Raw genomic sequence first — 23442 nt, forward strand, 5'->3', positions numbered from 1 at the left:
CAAGCAGTGAGAAGGCTAACTCATAAAATAAGGAGCCATAACCGTGTAAACACACACCATATACAAACTGAAAATCACCTCTGCAAAACTGCATGAAGGAAAAGATATACACTGTATACACATAATCCTGTCATTTGTCTTCGGCAGCATCAAAAAAAATCAATTTAAAACAAATTTTCTTAGAAAAAACTTCTTTAGAAGTTAATGTTAAAATAGGCATAAATGTGTAATGCTATGCAATATATAAAAAACTTCCCCACTTTATGGCCAAAAGACAAAGATAAAAAAATTTTTATTTCTCTGTTCCTCTGGATTACAACTTGAAAATCATGTAGGTATGAGGTAGTGTAGTTACTTGTATTACATGCTGGTTATTAAAAGTAATGCTCTATTTTATGAAATAATACACTTGGCTGATAATTAGAGTATCACTAAAATAAATCTTAATGCTAAACTGTTTATATGTAGCGAGAAATTTAATCCAAGTGCCTTAAAAGTTGTATTTAAACTCTGGAGACAGCTAGGTTTCATCATAAAATAGGAAGTAATCTTTCAAAGCAGTTATTTACAGTAGCAATTAAAGTACAAGACTGACGTTTGCACATACACAGACCGGTGCGGAAAAGAGCCGAGTGCACACTGAGGTAGGGAATGAAGGAGTCCATCGGCTTGGTAAGACTTTACACGCTGTAAACCAGAAAAGGTTTCATATTATTTTATATTTTGCATTTAAAATTACGAGTATCAAAGAAATAGATGGGAGTACACATACACACACACGATTGATCACTGTTTTGTGGGATGGGATTCATTATCATAGAATTATATTCTCCCTGACAAATTCTTAGATGTACTTATAAAACCCTCTAGAAAATAAACAAGTCCAACTAGTTTTCTCCTACAACAGCTAAGCGGATAATAGAAATAACATACAAACCACTGAAAAGATGGTGGCAATAGCTCCCACAACACCCGCCCCCGTGAAGAAGGGTAACATCTGACGAATTACTCTGAAATGGGAAGCCTGGTCCCCACGTCGCCTCACAGGCCTACTGGCTTCAGACCCAGTCCCACACGTTAACTACACAAGCCCTCTGCCAGACTCAAGATGCAATCTATAGAGGTCAGGTGTCTAACCTCAGTGAAATGAAGTACTTTCCAATCCAAACCCTAAAAATTACTTTCCATACCCTTTCAAACTGGATTCTGCAAATATTTCTCTGAATGCAAATATTCAATGTTGCTTTCATCATTGACAGGTCCACAGCTTTCTATAACAGCAGAATGGCTAAGAACCACTGCATAATGGCATGGGATAAGGGTTCAGATTATTAGAAAACTATCTTAAAACAGGATTGAATAAACACAAAGACCGATTTTAAAATGCCCGAGTCCAAAATGATGGGTGTGCCCTTACGTACTAGATTTGGGGAGGAGAGCAAGACTAAATCTGGCTTTCAAATTCAAACCCACAAATGGAGCAAAATTATGTTTTTAGCCTATCTCACAAACCTGCATGGTTGTCGTAGACACATTTTGATCTATCGTAATGCTTTTTACAAAGAAACCACAGAATTTCAGAGACAGGATGGGAAATGAACTGCCATTCCTGATAAACGCAGGCCATCTTTCCCTGCGACAGCGGGTTCCCTCGTACGAGTGGCCTTCGGCGGGCAGGCCCCCAGCCTTGTCCCGGGTGAGCACTCCAGATTCCAGGGAGGCTAAGCCAAGGCTGCCATCGCAGGAGCTCATGCCACTGTGTCCTGAGTTTTATTTCTCCTCCCAAAAGGACGAGAATGTGAGAAAACAGAAAGATCATGCTGGACCCAGATATAGAAGAGATGAAGAGGAAAAGAGGGAAATGACACTTATCTACTACTGATGCAGCCAGGACTCTTAAAGTCGACAGAGGAGGATTAGGAGCCTCTGCCAGAGGCCAGCCTCCTGCCTGGGGTTCCTGTTTCCAACATCGCCCAGGATCACAGCTGCAGGCCAACCAGTCTCCACTTTTAGCAAGAGCTGAAAGAGCAACACGCCAAGGTTCAGGAGCGATGGTCCCTACGTGTTCCCACTTCAGGCCTACAGCAGTATGCCCGAGGAGGTGACACCTTACTTTTCAGCAGCATGGAACTCTGCCAGCATTACTTGGAAGAAAATTTTCTTTTAAATCAGTATGTTGTAAGAAGGCCAAATGACTAATCTTTTGCAGGCTATTTCTTTAGAGCAGGAAGTGTCTGCAGAGGTTTCAACCTGTTTAACTACTGTTTGATATGCTACAGTTTTTCACTTTCTTATTTACTTTGGACACTGGGAAGAATCATTGCTAACAGCTGTTATTTAAAACTGAGGAGTTTTCAGTACCCTTGCTGGAAAATCCCATGGACAGAGGAGCCTGGTATATGCTACAGTCCATGGGGTCACAAAGAGTCAGACATGACTGAGCGACTTCACTTTCTTTCTTTCTTTCAAAGCCTTACTGCATTTCCACGTGGGAATTTTCGGCATCCAAGTGGCAGATCATTTCTGCCTCTCCTGTGGAAATGAAGGAAAAGTCAAAGGCTGACATCAAAGGAATTCCCTTAACAGCAAAGTACAAGGGAAGACAAACCATACTTGTCAAGAGACAGGTGGCCGTATCAGGCTTTTAAGACAATGTCAAAACGTCAGTAGGAAACAGCCGGAGGTGCGTTTACTCATCAGTAGTACACTTGTCGGTCATCTGTTGACAGAAGTCTGAGATGCCCCCGCTCTGGCGACAGGGCTCCCTCGGCTCCGAGAGGGTGCTGGCAGCCGTCTGGGACTCCTGGCCCCGCACATTGCCCGCCTCACCGCCCTTGGTGCTGGGGTAACATGGGCTGGGCTCCCCGGCAGGCAGCCCAGCTGCAGGACTTTCAGACAGACTCAGGATCAAGGGTAATGCGAGCTCACCATCAGGAGTGCTCTTGCCTTTCTCAGAAATTAACAGGGAGAGCGGGCAGTCGGAGGCTGAGTACTTGGCGAGGATCTGTATCTGTTCTTGACTCAGAGCCGCTTCTTTACAGACTTGCTGGCAAAGCCCGGTCAGGTTCTGCTTGGTCTCGCCCAGCGTGGACAAAATGTGATCCCTCTCCTTCAACAAGCTCTCCTTTTCGTTTTGCTGTAGGCGAGAAAGAGCATACGGTGAGGTGTGTTGATGAGCTCATCAGCATGGCTAGGGTGTGCATTCATTCATATCCACAGCGCCTCCTCCTCATGTAAGGTCATGGGGAATTTTTCCTGCCAATTCGATTCCAAAATATACTCAATACTGAGGCCCATAAGCCCTCATCCCTAACAGGCCTACACATATCTTGGGGTTCAGAACTTCTCAGATTCTGGAGAGAAAGTATAGATGCACACATAATTCCTCCAGCAGCATCTGAGGCAGCACCCCACTCTCAGACACCTTCCCACTTCTAAATAAGACACACGAAAGCATCAATAGACAGAGTAGGACACATAACGACTAGGTACCCTGATCTAGCCTTGTGTCAGTTTTTTGGCCAAAATAGTTGCGACAGACTTGCACGGTTTTCAGAGTTTTTTGGATCTGTGGACTGCAGATAAACCAGTGCGGACTCTGGGGATAAAATACAACCTCCACAAAAGCAGAAGCGAAGTGGTCATAACTCCAAAGATTCTAATAACGACTGGACATTAGCTGTGCCAAATGTTGTGCTAATGTTTCCAAACAAAGCATTTCAACTATGTAATCCTCACAATGACTGCTGATTTCAGGAATATCAAACACATTTTACAGATGGGGTTCAGATTGTAACATGCCCAGAGTCACTGACATGTGAAGAATGGAGGGGGAGGGGAATTGTGTTTATTAATTACTATTATTGCTATTTAGTTGCTAAGTCGTGTCCAACTCTTTTGCGACCCTGGGCTCTCCATAGGACTTACTAGACACACTGGAGTGGGCTGCTATTTCCTTGTCCAGGGGATCTGCCTAGCTCAGGAACTCAACCCAAGGCTCCTGCCACATCTCCTACACTGCAGGTGGGTTCTTTACCACGGAGCCACCAGGCTTTCCCAGGGGGCACTACTGGTCAAGAATCTGCCTGACAATGCAGGAGATGCCAACAGACTCGGGTTCAATCCCTGGGCCAGGAAATCCCTCGGAGGAGGAAATGGCAACCCGCTCCAGTATTCCTGCCTGGAAAATCCCATGGGCAGAGGAGCCTGGTGGGCTACAATCTGTGCAGACACAGAGAGCTGGACATGACTGAGCACAATTATTACTCCTATTGGTCCTGTTATTAGTTTCATGTTAAATTATTATCCCTGTAAGAAAGCCTACCATGAAGTTTTGCTCAGGTTTTCCCAGTCCCAGCCGCCCTGTCCGCCATCACTGGTTACTGCGGACAGTGTGTCTTTTTTCCTATCATTGTACCACCTCATCCTTCCAATTCTACCTCTGCACTGTGCCTAATACAGTATGAGCTAGAAAACCAAATCATCAAGCTGGTTACAAGGTAAGAGTAAATAAATGTTGACAGAGGGTCAAAGATTTCTCTTGTGAAATGTATGACAAATCTCCTGGCCTTCTGCTCTTTGGCAACTTCAGGGGAGCTGGAGCTGTTAAATGTTGCCAGTTAAACATTTAGACAGGTTGCTTCACAGTAGCCATCTACAATGGCCAACCTTTAAATAGATGCTCTTCTGGGACAAAAATCATTAAAAGGTTAAAAAAGAAACCTGCTTTGCACAAAAGTACTGCTGTGGTTTTATATTAAAGTTTTTCTGCAAAACTGTGGGTGACTCCAACTATGGGTAGTCAGGTTTTAGTGGGTGCCTCCAACTATGGATAGTCAGGTTTTAAATATTTCAGGGCCATCTAAGACTTTGAAAAACTGCACTGAATAAGAAACACTGAATTTTTCTGTTGCAAGGTACATACTTCTATTTACTGAAAGTGAAAGTGAAGTTGCTTAGTCATGTCCAACTCTTTGTGACCCCATGGACTGTAGCCTACCAGGCTCCTCAGTCCATGGGATTTTCCAGGCAAGAATACTGGAGTGGGTTGCCATTTCCTTCTCCAGAGGATCCTTCCAACCCAGTGATCGAACCCCAGTCTGCATTGTAGGCAGACGCTTTACCGTCTGAGCCACCAGGAAAGCCCCTATTTACTGAAGCATGATGTATATCCTGAATGAACACATGTATTACACACACACACACACACGGAGCAACTCTCCAGCACACACACACACACACACACACACACACACGGAGCAACTCTCCAGCATGCACGCACACACACACACACACAGAGCAACTCTCCAGCACACACACACATACACACACACACACACACACACACGGAGCAACTCTCCAGCACACACACACACACACACACACACACACAGACGGAGTAACTCTCCAGCACACACACACACACACACACACACACACACACGGAGCAACTCTCCAGCACACACACACACACACACACACACACACACGGAGCAACTCTCCAGCACACACACACACACACATACACACACACACGGAGCAACTCTCCAGCACACACACACACACACACACACACACGGAGCAACTCTCCAGCACACACACACACACACACACACACACACACGGAGCAACTCTCCAGCACACACACACACACACATACACACACACACGGAGCAACTCTCCAGCACACACACACACACACACACACACACGGAGCAACTCTCCAGCACACACACACACACACACACACACACACACACACACGGAGCAACTCTCCAGCACACACACACACACACACACACGGAGCAACTCTCCAGCAGCAAGCATGCATTCTGGAGTCTAATACCTGCTATAAGAGACCAGGGATTTTTACAGAAAGGGTTGGCTCCCCATCTTGGAACAAAAGAAGGGTTTCCAGGTGGCTCAGGGGTAAAGAATCCGCCTGTCAGCGTAGGAGACTTGGGTTTGATCCCTGGGTCGGGAAGATCCCCGGGAGGACAGCATGGCAACCCACTCCAGTCTTCTTGCCTGGAGAATCTCATGGACAGAGAAGCCTGGCGGGCCACAGTTTACAGGGTGGCAAAGAGTCAGACATGACTGAGCACGCACACAGACGCAAGGTAAACCTATGAGACGCTGTTGTAAACGGCACAGGCACACTAACGGGGTCATGTCAAAAGCACGCACCAGCTGGCTGAGGAGGCTGGCTCTCCCTGGCAAGCCTGGGAAAATATCAACATCAAGAAGACCAATGACTATTGTGAGTTCTAAGAAATTAAACTAGAAAAAAATTAATCCATGAGTCCACTGTGATACTAAAAGGATGTGGTCGGAGGGAGGGAAAAGAGGAAGGAAGGAAAGTTCTTTTTAAAGAGGAATACCAATAAATGTAAGTGGAATGACAGAACTGGAAAAATTCCGATTTTGCAGTCCCCATTATAAAGGCCATCATCGCATGCTTAGAACCAAAGGACAAAGGAGTGTTGGGGGACCAGATACTCACAAAGTGCCTAATTAGCAGTCCACAGAAAACAAACACAAAGGCAAAAAAAAAAAAAAAAAAAAACCAAATTTGGAAATGATCTGCGTCCATGCACTCAAGTGGAACAACACCCTGACACAGTGTCTCCCCGAGTGACCCAGTAAGAAGGACCCAACGATGAATGTTCAATCTCAGTCTAAGAATACACACTTTCACCGTTCACATGAAATACAGAGAGGGCAGGAAGGAGTTACATAAAACCAAGGGGAAATGATCAGACAAACATTAAAAGTGTGGCATTTCGTGAGAACGCTGGCCTGGACTCTTAAAAAACTTATCATTAGAAAATAGCAGGGGGGGAGTACTGGGCATATACCCTGAGGGAACATAGCTGAAAAGGATACACGTACCCGTGTTCATCACAGCACTATTCACAAGAGCTAGGACATGGGAGCAACCTTGATGTCCATCGACAGATGGATGGATAAAGCAGCTGTGGAACATATACACAATGGAATATTACTCACCATAAAAAGGAATGCATTTGACTCAGTTCTAATATATATATACGCACACAATGGAACATTACTCAGCCATACTGACATGTCCTGGAGGAGGAAATGGCGACCCACTCCAGCATTCTTGCCTGGAGAATTCCCACAGAGGACCCTGGCAGGCTCTAGTCCATGGGGTCGCAAAGAGGCAGACAAAAGTGAGTGAGCAAGTGGTTGACAGGTGCCCACTGCTATACTTAAAACTAACACAACACTGTTACTCAACTACACTCTCCTAGAAAACAAAAATTTTTTTAAATTAAAAAAAATGGGGGGAGAAGGGGGAGGATTTGTTCTAGACTGAGAGACTCAGGACAAAACTAAAAACTTCATGTGAGAATTGGCTCCTACTTTGCAAAGAAAAAATATATATAAAGTATACCTGGGGACAATAAGGGTAATTTGAATAGGAATTACATATGTTATTTAAGATTTATTAATTTTCTCGGGTATGACAAAGATATTGGTAAATATTTGATAAAGATATCAAAAAAATGTCATTTTAGTTGATTCATATTTAAGTATTTAGGGGTGAAATGTCATAATGTGGTAGGTTTCAAATGATTCAAAAAACAAAACAAGAGCCACAAAGACGGACAGGGAGTATAGTGAGACGATCACCCAACTGCAGGTACAAAGAATCCAAGACCGGCTGACAGGGACAGAGGGACAAAGCCCCAGAGACCAGCCAAGTGGAGCAGGGGGACACAGACCTGGCCAGAGAGACAGAGACCAGGGCCCACAGGAAGAGGCAGGAAGCAAAGATGGCAAAACGTCAGTGACTGGTAAGTCCACCCAGGAAGGACATGGTTGTTTACCGCACTATCCACTTAACTTCCCTGCAAGCTTGAAATTTCTAGAATGGGGAGGAGGAAGATGATTCTCAAGAACAAATAAAAACACATAAAGCTGGCTCCCTATGAGACTCTAAGCATTTTATTGGCAAGGGCTATGTCTCACTGATCTTTGATTCCCCTGGTACCCAGTACATTTAATATGGAATGAAAAGCAGATATTCGCAGAAAACATAACTACTGATTTTTACTGAGCCCTGAACATGTGCGGGGCAGGACAACAAGCCTTCCATCTCTGGCTGCATCTCATCCTCACACCAGACCTGAGGGAGATACTACCCTTATCTCCTTGTTATTGATGAGGGGATTGGTTTTGGAGGCAACAACCCTCTCCAAAGCCACCAAGGGGCCAGGCAGAGTTTTCAGCTGTTTGACTCCAAAGTCTCCATCTGACTTCTATATTCTAGTGCGGCAGGTTCTAGAAACTTCGTGTGCGTAATAAAGACTCACACTGGAAACCTGCAGAATGCATGTTCCTGGGCCCCTCCCACAGGTCTGGGATGGGGCTCCAGAGGGAGCATTCTGAAGGCGGACTCCTGGGTAACTCTGATGCCAATTGTACACAGGCCACATTTCAAGACACGCTGCTCAAGGGCCTCACAGAGTGGCAGCCAGGAGGCCCCAGAGGGCCCACTGGAGATGGCAGTGCACGTGTGACAAGAGCCGTAGCTAGGCTGTGACCAGAAAAGGGTTGTTTTTAACACAATAATCTTCATGACAAAATTCATAACAGTAAAGATAGACTGGGCTTCCCTGCTGGCTTAGACTGTCAAGAGTCTGCCTTCAATGCAGGAGATCTGGGTTCGATCCCTGGGTTGGGAAGATCCCCTGGAGAAGCAAAAGGCTACTACCCACTACAGAATTCCTGCCTGGAGACAATCCACGGGAGCGCATACAGTCGGACACGACTGAGCGACTAACACTTTCCCTTCACAAAGACAGATGAGGTAATTTGACTCCTACACCATCATCCTGGACAAGGGCAGTGAAACAAAACGATGTGTGAATGTCTCAACCCCGAGTTCCAGAACTTTGTGAATACTGTGATTTCTGACCACTTATAAGTTGATATCAGTTAATGTCTGATTTCTTCTAAGAGAAATTACACTTTGGCAATTCATTATTTTTCTTTAAAAAGCCAAGTTTACTTCAAGGTTACCTTTGTCTGAGACCACAATGGTATCAGAGACAGATATTTTCTAACTTCTGATTTCATCTTACAGGACAGAACAAACATAGACCTTGAGAAGAATCCTATAAAGATGACAGCTTTGTAAGTCAAACACGTTAACAAGTTGAATGATTTTTGAACTTTGTTCAAGATCTTATATTTACTGGTAAAAGAAAAGTCATGATTTTGGTTTGTAAATTATAGATATTCAACTCTTACAGTAAAAGCAATACTGAATTAATACCTAACCTCTAACATACTGCTGCTAAGTCGCTACAGTCATGTCCGACTCTGTGTGACCCCATAGACGGCAGCCCACCAGGCTCCCCCGTCCCTGGGATTCTCCAGGCAAGAACACTGGAGTGGCTTGCCATTTCCTTCTCCAATGCAGGAAAGTGAAAAGTGAAAGTGAGGTTGCTCAGTCGTGCCTGACTCATAGTGACCCCATGGACCGCAGCCCACCAGGCTCCTCCGTCCATGGGATTTTCCAGGCAAGAGTACTGGAGTGGGTTGCCATTGCCTTCTCCATCTAACATACTATTAAATTTTAAATAAAGATTAAGAGTCAATACCATCAATTTATCGACCAAAGAAATACCCGCCTTTTTTCTTCTTCAAAGGTTACTGACAGACTCCGACAGGACTTCTTGTTGAAGTCAATTTATTAAATTCAAATTAACATCTCCCTTTGGCTTTCCCAGCATATAATGACCACCTGAGGCATGCTTAAAAGCCATTTACTCCTTGGAAGAAAAGCTACAAACCTAGACAGCATATTAAAAAGCAGAGACATTACTTTGCTGACAAAGGTCCGTCTAGTCAAAGCTACAGTTTTTCCAGTAGTTATGTATGGATGTGAGAGTTGGACGATAAAGAAAGCTGAGTGGCAAAGAATTGATGCTTTTGAGCTGTGGTGTTGGAGAAGACTCTTGAGAGTTCCTTGAACTGCAAGGAGATCAAACCAGTCAATCCTAAAGGAAATCAACCCTGAATATTCACTGGAAGGACTGATACTGAAGCTGAAGCTCTAATACTCTGGCTACCTGATGTGAAGAACTGACTCATTGGAAAAGACCCTGATGCTGGGGAAAGACTAAAGGTGGGAGAAGGGGACGACAGAGGATGAGATGGCTGGATGGCATCACTGAGTCGATGGACATTGAGTTGGAGCAAGCTCCAGGAGTTGGTGATGGACAGGGAGGCCTGGAGTGCTGCAGTCCATGAATCGGACAAAGAGCCAGACATGACTGAGAGACTGAACTGAACTGAAGCATGCTTCACACATGGTTTTTATCTCACTGACCCACCTTAAAAATACTATTTTCAAATCATTATTCATTTTGTAATCAAAATACTATTTTTCACGTGCTGATCCATCCACAGTCTATTAGGCTATTACTCTTAGAAGCAACTACAAAAATTTCCTAAGAACCACGGGAAAACCAAATATTCCCTTCTATTGAAAATAAACCAAGAGCTTTTCCACCGACGACATGAAAGGAATCTTTCTATAATGAGAGAGGCAATATAAACAGTGAGGTCGGAACCCAGAGTCTACAGCATAGGCAGAGACATTAGGAAAGGAACAATCAAGGGAGAGAAAACTGAAAATTGATAAATAATAGTATAGCAATAATAAGAAGAAAGTAATATTTATTGAGTACTATGTGCCAGACATTTTTCTAAAGACTTAGATGTATTAGCTCATTTAATCTTCATAAACTGGAGAAGGAAATGCAACCCACTCCAGTATTCTTGCCTGGAAAATCCCACAGATGGAGGAGCCTGGCACAGTCCATGGGGTTGCCAAGAGTCGGAGACACTTCACTTCCAGTATTTTTGCCTAGGAAATCCTATGGACAAAGAAGCCTGGCAGGCTACATATAGTCCATAGGGGTCACAAAAGAGTTGGACACGACTTAGAGACTAAAGAACAATAATCTTCATAAATGAATACTCATTTCTGTAAAGTAATAACTGGTATTATCCCATCTTACAGAGGAGAAAACTGAGGGACAAAGGTATTACATAGCCTGCCCAGAGTTACCCGGGCTTCCCTGGCGGCTCAGACAGTAAAGAATCTACCTGCAATGCAGGAGCTGCAGATGTGGGTTCGACCTCTAGGTGGGGAAGATCCCCTGGAGCAGGGCATGGCAATCCACTCTGGTATTCTTGCCTAGAGCATGCCATGGAGAGAGGAACCTGGTGTGCTACATTCTAGGGCGTCGAAAGGAGTCAGACACAACTTAGTGACACCGTGCACACACAGAAAATAGAACGTTCAATGAACGTTTTTACTGCATGTAGACACTGTCCCTACTGTCGTCTCTAACCAGGGTTTTAGCTTGCACTATCAGTTATCTTTCTTCACAACACTTCCTTCTATTAGTACCAACCACTACTGTACAAAGAAACATTGGTGAAAATTAATCCATTTTTTAGTTAATTTCTGTTTTGATGCTGGAATAAAAAATAAGATGGAACAAAGTAGGCATTCTTATCCCTGAGGATCTCATTAGGTATTAAAATTTTCTATTTATATTAGCACATGAATTTTTCCCTTAGATGAAAGATTCAAGTTGGCTGGTTCACTTTGCTATCAACCAAAACAAGTTACTGGTTCATTAAAACCAACAACTGAAACATTAGCATTTACAGACACCAAGCACAACACAAAGAGATTAAAGTGTTTTATCATTTCTTTCATTTTTACTCAACCACCAGAATTAGATAGTGAAATTACCTTTACTCTATAAATCATTTTTTACAAAGACACACAGAAATAGTTCAACTTACATATGACAGTATCACACTATATACATAAAACACTTGCTTAGGTAAAATTATGAAAATCCTCATTGTTTTTTATCTGCTTATCTTTCTGAAAATGTCACATAATTTATTTCTTAATATTAATTGGCAGATTTTAAAATAATTGAACATTATATCTGACTTAGGAATTGAAACAGCTATTTCCTATAAAAAAGACAGAATGAACTGTTGGAATTAGAGTAAAAAGAAACTTCTAGACTCACCAGCTTCTCAATTTCTGATTCAAGATTCTGTATACAGTCAAGTTTCCTCTTGCGACAGCGCTGTGCAGCAATTCTGTTTTTACTTCTTCTCCGAATATCATGGATGCAATCCAGTTGTTCTGGAGTCAGTTTGTGCATTTTCAACAAAGATTGAAAATCATTTCGAGAGAGTGAAATTATTCGTTGTGCATTAAATGGCAATTTTACCTAGAAGGTGAAATAAACATTAGCAATTATTGCTGCATTTTTTGGTTTTACTTAAATCTAGGAAGTGGAAAATATACATCTATGTTTTCCAGGGAACTTTATTTAGACTTAAAAAACCTCTATCCCCAATCTCTATACATTTCTTTTTTTTTCTTCATTATTTCTGTTCTATTTTTGAGAGGGTTTAGAAGAGAAATTGAGAAGCAGATTTTTTTTGCAAATCAAACATCATAAACACAAATATTAATGTACTTACAGTGAGAAAACAGAATTTAAATTATTTTACTAGGGCATGTCAATACCCCATAGAGATCTTTAAGGCATTTTCTAAAGTGTTGTAAATGTATTTTTACTCAAACCAAAAAAATTCTGTTTTGTTCTTTGACTTCTATTACTGTGTAACACTAACTTAATATTGTGTATAACACCACCAATAATTTCTAAGGCATTTCTTAAAATTTATTTTTCTGTCAGAAAAATGGCAGTTTCACATAAATCATTTTACTTGCCAATGCAGAAATGGTTAGAAAAACCTTATTAATATTTTACAGTCATTTTCAACATATTTAAATTTCAAATAATAATAAGATAATCTTTAAAAAACAGTACTGTGGGAAAGTTTAATTATCAAAAAGAAATGAAACATTTGAAGTTTCTCTGGCTACCTACTTAAGTCTTTCAAGCTTACAGAAATTAGTTACATAAAATATTCTAAAATTTCTTAAATGTTTCATTTAAACACTTTGTCATAGTTTCAAGCACTGCATATACAAATGTCATACAAAAATCAATATATATAATTTCATGCTTACATATTACTTCTTAAATTAAATAATGAAAGACCTCCTTCCAAAGCCAAGGGGGAAAAAAACCTCTTCGTTGTTAGTGATGATAAAGAACTAACAAGCCTTTATTATTACTGGAACTATATAGTCAAGTTTTACAAAAAAGCATCTATCAAATACAAACATTTATACACAAAGTACACAGATCAAGATTAGTGTGATTAATAACATACTGGTTACCTGTAGTTCATGCTAAATTATTAAGACATTCTTTAAATTAATAGATGAAATGACTAAGGAAAAATAAGAAAAAAAATTTATAGCTATGAGAAACTAGTATAAAGAAAACTTTGGACAGAAGCCACATTCCTGCAACCGGTCATCGCTAAGTCATTGCTAAGTGACCAAGTCCCACGTCTAGACGTCTTTGTGGCAGTGAATAAGACTGAATATATGCTGTATTTAACCAGGAGTTAATCATCAAATGACTAGAGAATCATTATTCTTTTTCCTCTTGGGACCTGGCACTTGATTTAAACAGTTACATAGCCAATGCGGGAATCCACTCCCTGGTTAACAGAACAAATACATCTACTTGAAATAAAGGAACACAGCAGTCCTTCCAACTTCATCACCCCCTCCTGGTATGTATCATGCAGTGGTATAATTAACTGAGTATGGGTTTCCTCCTCCCTCCCTGAGCCAGATCACATTCCCAACAGGAGCAGACACAGTCAGTCCAGTTAACGGTGGTCAAACAATGACTTAAGCACACACTCCTTTTCCACTCACCTCACACTCTTGTTCTCTGGCTGAACAGGGCTCACTGTCCCCTTCGGTATCTGTCTCCGAGTCATCTCCCAAGCTGATCACACAAGCGTAGGGACAAGGCTCCTGCTGGGGCTCTGAAACGTAGTCATCGGTTCCAATTTCCAGGCTGCTGGAACAGCCCTCGGGACTCAGAGTGCTTATAAAAGGGCAATTGACAGAACTCAAGGTCGTGAAAGTCCTCTGGCCCGGTTCCGGGCTCTCGCTGATCCTGATACCTAACCAGGGACACTCCGACCGCTTCTGGGGGTAGTTCTGCTCTGGGCCGTCTTTGGCCACGGCAGGTGACAACTGCATTTGGCAGGGAGAGTCCGCGCTGCAGATGTCACTCCAGAAGCCCTTCGCAAGGTGCTCCGCCACCTCTCGCTCCACGCTGCTCAGATCACTCGCGGCAAGGCCACTCTCCTTCCTGGGGCCGGAGTCTGATTTCACATCCGGACTCTCACCAAAAGCCTTCTCCTCTCGCACACTGGAACCTGATGAAGGCTTTTCCGTTAACACTGTCGTGTTTTGCATGCCAGCAAAATTCAAGTCACCGTACTGGTCGTACGTGTGTAAGAGAGACAGAGAGTAGAGCCCGTGGGGGTCTGCAGAACTGGGGGGGCAGGGAGTCGTTTCTGTTTTTCCGGATGAGCCCTGGGAAGCGGGATCTCTCTTCTTGGCTTCTTCATGTCCCATCACTGACTTTCTTTCTTCACATTTTAAAGTCACCTGCAAGTCTGCACAGTCCTGGGTTCCTCCTAGACACTCACTTTCCGACGGCTCATGCGGCTGAACAGAAGCAGCCTGAATGTCTTTGACACTGGACTCCACAGTTCGGACTCTGTCAGTTCCAAACGCTTTCTGGAATTTTCGGTATTTGGGGCATAAAGACGGCAGAGCCAGGGGAGCGTCCTTTTCTAAGCACATGGATTCACATGTTTGGCTGGCACTGTCCTGCAGAGGAGGAGTCGCTTTTGCACTGCCTTGATACCTACGCAGTTTACAGTGAGGGGTTTGGACATTTTTGTTGTCCAGAAATTCCTCCACCTCATCAATTTCTAAATCCTTCTGGTCCAAGAGTGAAAACTTAAAATCTGGTTTCTGGCAAGGCGAGGAGAAGCATTTTTTTCTGGGGCATTCCTGCTGGTCTGCAGTGGAGTCCAGAAACTTGTATTTGAGAAACTGAAAGCAGGATTCCTCAATATCAGGTACGCCTAAAAATTCCACACACTTGTACACCTCATCCACATTGTCCTTACTGAGTATCAGTTTAGCAGTGTAGGCAAACTGAATTAAAGGTTCAAATCCTTTAACTGTCACCTGTTAATATACAAAACAAAAACAAACACATCACATGAAAAGCTGCCTAGCAGATAAGGATGAGAGAAGCAGCAGGGTGGCAAGATGAAAACCTCTTTGTGATACTTATAAAACAGGGATTTTAATTTGTCGAGAAAAAAATATTCTTCTCAGAACTGTAAAGCTAAGGGAATCTAGAAAAGCTTGCTTCTCACATCCTGTTCACTGGGACCACACTCTCCACTTTATAGATTTCCACTCATGGTGATCCATGGAGTATGATTTACTCATATGAGATAAAGATATAAACATTACCACAACTTTCCACATTATTGGAAAGAAGGCATCTATGGAATAAAGCAACACGGATAAACGTTCAACACACTGTTTCAAGTGCTGGGGTCTGTTGCCATCCTAGGTCCACGTGGTTACCATATTCCAAACAACTCCTCAGCCGTGATAAACTACTACAGTGGAATATTCAAGGCCGGAGAACAAAATAGCGAAAGCAATGAAAGTACTCCTAACCATGTGGACAGTCAATGGCTAACTATCAATTATCTTCGAGTTTCTAATAAAACTTTTAAAGATTCAGATTTACAAAGTGATCTACGTGAAGACCTAAAACTTGTGCCTAGTACAGTCTCAGCAAAGATTCAAGGACCCTAGCTAATAAAACCTTTAAGCTCAAAATTGTACATTTACACTGAACCTGCCTCTGCAGAGAGAGGGGGAGATGACACCTACTGAGGGCATGGAAAGCTTCATTCTAGGCTCAGATACAAAAATTAATTTTAGAACACTGAATTCCAGTAAGAGTGATCAAGATATAATTTTTCTGTGATTCTCTTAAACACCTGCTAAACTGGGCATACTTAGTTAGCTTTTAAATGGCTAAAAAATAAAATAAAATAAAAACAGCAACACCAAATACTGGTGAAGATGTGGAGAAACAGGAAAACTCACACACTGCTGGTAGGAACGTAAAATGGTGCAGCTGCTCTGCAAACCAGTTTGGCAGTTTCTTATAAACATACAACCACCATATGTCCCAGCAACTGCACTCCTATTCTTTTATGCCAGAAAAATGAAAACTCATCTTACACAAGCGCTCACTGCAGTGTTATCCGTAACAGCCCAAAATCGGAATTAGCATGATTTCCTTCAATAGGTGTACAGCTAAATAAAAACCAGTACACCCACAGTATGGAATGCTCGGCAATAGAAAAGAATACACTGCGGATGCCTAAGACTTGGATAAATCTCAGAGAAATTACGGTAAGAGGAAAAAGGCCAATCCCAAAAGGTCACCTACTGTATGATTCCATTTATGTGACATTTTTCAGATGACAAAACTTTAAGAAAGGAGGACAGATTAGTGGTTGCCAGGGATTAGGAATGGAGGGAGGGGGTGAGGGAGTATGGATGGAAACCAGAAAGGAAGTGAGTGGGATTATAAAAGGGCAACACAAGGGATTCTCGGGTAGGTGCTGAAACTGTTCAGTTTCCTTACTATGGCAGTGGACACATGGACCCACCCAGAAAACAAAACTGTAGAGAATTTTACAGCATACGCAATTTAGTACAAGTAAAACCAGGAAAGCCTAAGATGGATGAATTGTACTACTGTCAAAATCCTGGTTGTGACATACAATTTTGCAAAAACACTACCATTGGAAGAAACTGAGCCGAGTGCAGCAAAGGGGCTCTCTGCCTTAACAGCTGCATGTGAATTTACAATGATCTCAATAAATGTTTTAATTGAGAATTTGTAAATAAAATAATCAAGAGGCTTTAAAGACAGCTACGCAATAATCTTTTCAATCTATCATTATGAGACACTTCAAATATCTGAAAATTTGTATCTTATATTCAAATTAGAATGAATGAATGTATATATACACACGTGCATGCAGATATCTTTCCTTCCATATATATGAATCAAATTATTTTCTGCTTGGAAAGTCTTTTTAAGTAATTTGAAACTACAGATCATAAAGAGGATATCTCCATTAGGATATGTGTTGCTACTTGTTAAAGAACAACGGGTGACCAATAGCTGGCCCTTCTTGCCACTGCCTTAGTATTATATTATTTGTTCCAACTTCTGCCACAGAACTGACAACCTGTAGCTACCATTTCATGGATGTATGTATGCATGGCCAGCAATAAGCTAAACTGTAGACTCAGTGTCATCACAGAACAGCCCACACAAACCTGTTGTACATAGACAGGGTCTATATACTTTGTCCAGATTCCTTTCAACAACTTCTAATGTGTGCTGGAGAAGACTCTTGAGAGTCCCCTGGACTGCAAGGAGATCAAACCAGTCAATCATAAAGGAAATCAGTCCTGAATATTCACTGGAAGGACTGAAGCTCCAATACTTTGGCCACCTGATGTGAAAAACTGACACAGTTGAAAAGACCCTGATGCTGGGAAAGATTGAGGGCAGGAGGAGAAGGGGATGACAGAGGATGAGATGGTTGGATGGCATCACCAACTCAATGGACATTTGAGGTTAAGCAAACTCTGGGAGACAGTGAAGGGCCTGGAAGCCTGGCCTGCTGCAGTCCCTGAGGTCACAAATTGTCAGATACAACTTAACAATGAACAAAATGTGTGTCCCAATGCCACAAAGCTCAACACTCTTCTAGTTGTCATCACTAATGAAACCAAACAAACTGTTAAAACAACCAGTGTACCCAGCACCCCCGCCCTATGAGTCCTCTCTTAGTGGTAGGATGGTAACAAGAACCTAAGTGTCTAGGTGCACGAGCTCCATAATAGGCTTGGGGGGAAAGGTGTGTAAGAACAAGGCTCTATAAATATGACACAAAATCACCTTTCTTCTACCCACACATTGTCTCAATCTCAAGAAAGAAGAAAGGGAGAGAACCCTTCTGGAGTACCTAACAGCCACTTGTAGACAAAATGAGGAGGCTGGAATGCATATCTTTTAGGTTTCCTCCAAATTCTAAAAACATCTGGCTTTAAAAACGAATAGATCTGGCAACTTGGACTCATAGTTAAAACAATAAAACGGAGCGGCACAGGAAGGCTGTCCCCAGTAACTCCCTTTCAGTCCTGTCCATGAAGGCAGGTCGGTCATAGTCAAATGCAGGCTTGGGAGGACCCTAATCCCTGTCCATCACAGGAAAAGGCCCAAAGGGGAGTCCCGCCCAGGTGTGCGACCTCTCCGAATGCCCGTATCCACTGGTGAGGCATTTCATTAAAACTTAACAGGAGGTCAAGCTATTCAACGGCCCAACAGATATTAACTAACATCCAAAGTTATCAGAGACTTCTCTGGCAGTCCAGAGGTTAAGTAAGACTCTGCACTTCCACTGCCGGAGGCAGGGGTTTGATCCCTGGTGGGGGAGCTACGATTCCGCCTGCCTTGAGGTGCGGCCAAAATAATAAAGTGAACCAGTTGACACAGAAAATGCCGAAGCAAGTTAAATGTAAGGCTGCAGAAGCACGGGCAAGGATGACCGGCAAGGTGCGGTTTTGCCCTAACGGGATCAACCAGGGGAGACAGTTGGTTGCATGAACGCGGGGCGAGCTCTCCCACCTCTCCGGGCAGCGTGATGCGTGGCTCTGCGCCGGCCGCGCCGGCGAGCCGGGCGTGAAAGTAGGCGCTGCAGGCGGCCAGCACGGCGCGGTGCGCGCGGAAGGGCCGGCCCTCCACCAGCACCGTCACGTCGCACAGCTCGTCCTTCCGCCGCTGCTCGTCCAGGCAGCGCAGCACGTGCGCGCCGTGCACCGACGATTCGTAGGCGAACACCGCGTTCTCACCCAGCCACATTCTGCGTCCGGGGCGGCGTCGGGAGGATCCGAGAGAGCATGCTTCTGACGGTTGTCAACCCTGCCGAGACACAGGCTGCGGTCACTCACGGAACAGCTAGGAAAGAGATCTGTCCCGGCGGCCCCGGCAGGTACCCATCAACACGTGGCTGCTGTTTAGTCGCTCAGTCAGTCCGACTCTGTGCGACCTCATGGACTGTGGCCCTCCAGACTCCTCGGTCCATGCGGATTTTCCCGGCAAGAATATTGGAGTGGGTTGCCACTTCCTTCTCCGGGCGGATCTTCCCCACCCGGGGATCGAACCCACCTCTCTTACATTGGCGGGTGGGTTCTTTACCACTGAACCACTTGGGAAGCCCCCCATCAGATTAAAATACTCATCACTAAAACCCAAATGAAAACAAAAGCTTCTACCTAAACCAGACTCAGGGTCAAGTGATGGGTGTGCACCCATGACTATACCCATGGTGTCCAGGACTACAGAGCTGATGCTTTCCCCTCCTAGCTTAAGCCTTTAAATTATCAGCTGTCTTGATTTAGTACTCTAATTTTAATGCTGGCATGAAACAAAGATGGCTTCCCTTTTTTTAGAAATTTTATCTTGAGAACCCGGCTGTCTGGTTTTAAAAAGGTAATGGCATACCCCAATGATCGGTACTGCTCTAGGGCAGGATAGCCTAGGAATGAATGTGATTTGAACTTAATACATTTTTTGAGGGTGTTCAAATTCAGAACTCGGCAGATCCATCTCCTGACCCTAAACACACTCCTAAAGTAAACTGCTTGAGGAAATTGGATCCCAAAGATTACAGGTGGACAACTTTAAAGTGTGTCCATATTCCACTGGAGATTAAAGAGGCCCAACTAAAAGAATTATAGGCTGACAGACATGATAACTGTAGATTCAGCAAAAAAAAATTTTAAAGGGCTATCTCATCTCCAAGATTTATGACTTTGGAGAAACACGGTGATTTGGCAGTGGAAAAAATCAGAACACGTGAAATACTTAAAAAATGTACTGACAATTTTGCCTATGTTGCTGCTGCCAAGTCACTTCAGTCGTATCCGACTGTGTGTGACCCCATAGACGGCAGCCCATCCCTGGGATTCTCCAGGCAAGAACACTGGAGTGGGTTGCCATTTCCTTCTCCAATGCATGAAAGTGAAAAGTGAAAGGGAAGTCGCTCAGTCGTGTCCGACTCTTAGCGACCCCATGGATTGCAGCCTACCAGGCTCCTCCGTCCATGGGATTTTCCAGGCAAGAATACTGGAGTGGGGTTTGCCTAAGTTACACATAATAGAAAGAAACCTTTTAAAAGAAAAAAGGCTCCTGACAGCCTGGAAGCATTTATTCATTTAATAGAGGTTTTTGATAAGCAATTTTTATAATAATAGGAAACATATTCTTGGGGTGAAGAGGGGAAGACCTTTTGAAGCAAGGATTTTATGGCTTTGAAATGAGGCATTTTGTACAAAGAAAAAACCTCCAATGAGCAAACTGGTAAGGCAGAGAAGTTTCTGGGTGGCATCCCAATCCGTTGCTTTAAGACATTAATGGGTGCGTGTAGGTCACCAGAGGTCACACTCTGGACTGGGCTAAATGGTGGAACAGGCACACAGCACTCCACATTCTCTGTGTCCCCCATTTCCCAACACTTGACAGCAGGCAGGAGGGTGTGGTGCTCCAGAACAAGGGGCACGTTCTACAAAAGCCAAAGCTCCTCCAACACCAAGAAGAGGAGGATTTCCTTGATCTAAAGACTCAGGTCTGCCAGGCCAGATCCTAGCAATGAATCTTTTTACATAACAAGTCTTACTTAACACTATAAAATGTAGGTAACAAATAGGAGTACTCCATCATTAACAACATGGTTTACCACACAGAGGAACTCTCGGTTTTCTCAAAATACTAAAACAGAAGAGAAGATTATCAAAAACGTGTTTTTAAAACCATATGCTAACATATGTGCATGTGTGCTGCTGCTTCAGTCATGTCCATCTCCTTGCGACCCTAGGGACTGTAACTCACCAGACTTCTCTGTCCATGGGATTCTTCAGGCAAGAATACTGGAGTGGGTTGCCATGCCCTTTTCCAGGGGACCTTCCCAACCCAGGGATTGAACCCGCATCTCTTATGTCTCCTACGTTGGCAGGCAGGTTCTTTACCACTAGTGCCACCTGGGAGGCCCATACTAATACACAGTCCTCCAAACATTTTTGATCATATATATACCCAACATACATATGAACAACTATGGGCTTTCCTGGTGGCTCAGTCGGTAAAGAATCTGCCTGCAATGCAGGAGACCTGGGTTCAATCTCTGGGTCAGAAGATCCCCTGGGGAAGGCAGTGGCAACCCACTCCAGTATTCCTGCCTGGAGAATTCCATGGACAGAGGAGACTGGTGGGCTATAGTCCATTGGGTTGCAAAAAGTCAGACAGGACTGAGCAACTGAACTGACCCAGCCACCCCCCAAAAAAGGACAGTTCAGTTGCTACATTGTGTCTGACTATCTGACCCATGGAATGGAGCCCACCGGGCTATTCTGTCCATGCAACTTTCCAGGCAAGAATACTGGAGTGGGCCTCGATTTCCTGCTCCAAGGGATCTTCCTGACCCAGGGACCACAAGCTCCTCACAGGGTAATCCCTGTTTTTCTTCTGAACCTTACTCATGTCTCAAAACACGAAGGTCCTCAAATGTTACATGACTGAATAAACATTACTGTTTTCACAGTTGCTATAGGCCAAACAAAAATGAAAGGAGAAATAAAAACTACTAAATCCAGACAGAACAGGCCCAAAGTTGTGTCCCAGTCTCTGTGATCCTATGGACTGTACCCCGCTAGGCTCCTCTGTCCATGGGATTCTCCAAGCAAAAATACTGGAGTGGGTTGCCATTTCTTCCTCCAGGCGATCTTCCCAACCCAGGGATCGAACCAGCATCTCTTACATCTTCTGCATTGGCAGGCGGGTTCTTTACCACTAGCGCCACCTGGGAAGCCCCAGTCAGGTGAATCCACCTCAAAGACACAGTGTCTCAGTAACCACACAAGACATGCATCTGAGTTCCACTCTACCTATGTGTTCATTTTTCAGGTGCTCATTATAGCTGAAATATTAAGTTCCTCAGAAACAGTCAATGAAAATAAAATCTCTCACTATGTGGTTAAACTTTTCCCAAGGTCAAGGATCACAATCTATCATTTATTTACTGATTCAGCACACTGCATGAAATCATGGCAACTCAAAAACCATGTCCAAGGACTAACTTGATTTTCGGGTTGTGCCCACATTGAAAGGGTAGTAAGTTCCCTTTCGCAATTGGTCTTGGTATTTCAGCTATCAACATAAGGAACTGTTGTTAAGAGTAGTGGGGAGGAGCTATCATTCAATGAAACTGTGTATCTGGTGTGTGGTATGGCAGGGACCACTGCCTTGCACTTTATCCAAGATTGTCCACCTCCCCAGCCACGCCAGATTCAACAGTGACCGTGTACCTTGCAGTGTTTCTGGACAAGTCCCCAGCCTTCTTATTCTGTCCTATCATCTGCCCTGATGATGATATAAAATTACATAAATCCTACCCTCATATTCTGTGAGGCCACCATGGAAAACTGGGGAAATTCCTCAAAAAAATGAAGAACAAAACTACTGTATAGTCCAACCATTCCACTTCAGGGTATTAATCCAAAGAATATGAAAACACCAACTATAAAACATACACACCTTCATGTTCAATGAAGCATTATCTATCATAGCCAAGATATGAAAATAACATAAATGCCCATCAATGGATGAACGGATAAAGATGTGATGTACATTTACACTACTCAGCCATAAAAAAATGAAATCCTGCCATTTTGACAGTATAACGTTAAGTGAAATAAGTCAGATGGAGAAAGATAACTGCTGTGTGATCCTCACTCATATATGGAGTCTAAAGAAAACAACAAAACAAAATAAAATCCATATACACAGAGACTAGACTGCTGGTTACTAGAGGGGAACGGGCTTCTGTGATAGCTCAGAGGGTAAAGAATCAGCCTGCAATGACTGCTGGTTACTAGAGGGGAACAGGCTTCCCTGATAGCTCAGAGGGTAAAGAATCAGCCTGCAATGCAGGAGACCCGGGTTTGATCCCTGGGTCAGGAAGATCCTCTGGAGAAGGAAATGGCAACTCACTTCAGTATTCTTGCCTGGAGAATCCCATGAACCTGGCGGGCTGCAGGGCATGGGTCGCAAAGAATCAGACACCACTGAGCAACATTCCTCTGGAGAAGGAAATGGCAACTCACTCCAGTATTCTTGTCTGGAGAATCCCATGAACCTGGCGAGCTGCAGGGCATGGGTCCCAAAGAATCAGATGCCACTGAGTAACATTATTGGTATATAATGTTTATATACTAATTTTACCTCAATTTAAAAAAAAACTGTA

At 43.4% G+C, this 23442-nt stretch overlaps 1 protein-coding gene across 1 annotated transcript; it reads right to left on the reverse strand.

The window, feature by feature from the left end:
• Window positions 1-372: 372 nt before the first annotated feature.
• On the reverse strand, window positions 373-19004 carry BACH1 (BTB domain and CNC homolog 1). Its single transcript, XM_052640071.1, has 4 exons — window positions 18771-19004; window positions 13880-15217; window positions 12096-12302; window positions 373-3136 (listed from the first exon to the last, which is right to left on the reverse strand). Exons 1-4 carry the CDS (start codon window positions 19002-19004, stop codon window positions 2690-2692), a joined length of 2226 nt encoding a protein of 741 aa, XP_052496031.1. The 3' UTR covers window positions 373-2689.
• Between the last annotated feature and the right edge of the window lie 4438 nt (window positions 19005-23442).

Source organism: Budorcas taxicolor, chromosome 1, assembly GCF_023091745.1.
Source record: "Budorcas taxicolor isolate Tak-1 chromosome 1, Takin1.1, whole genome shotgun sequence".
In the NCBI taxonomy this organism is placed as follows: domain Eukaryota; kingdom Metazoa; phylum Chordata; class Mammalia; order Artiodactyla; family Bovidae; genus Budorcas; species Budorcas taxicolor.

Bases quoted from the DNA above. Each gene is read 5' to 3' on its own strand.
- BACH1 (XM_052640071.1), bottom strand. From the start codon at position 19,004: ATGTGGCTGGGTGAGAACGCGGTGTTCGCCTACGAATCGTCGGTGCAC. The intron at 15,218-18,770 runs GTGGGAGAGCTC...GTATATTAACAG, and splicing joins GCATCACGCTGCCCGGAGAG to GTGACAGTTAAAGGATTTGA. The intron at 12,303-13,879 runs GTGAGTGGAAAA...TTCACCTTCTAG, and splicing joins CCAGAGAACAAGAGTGTGAG to GTAAAATTGCCATTTAATGC.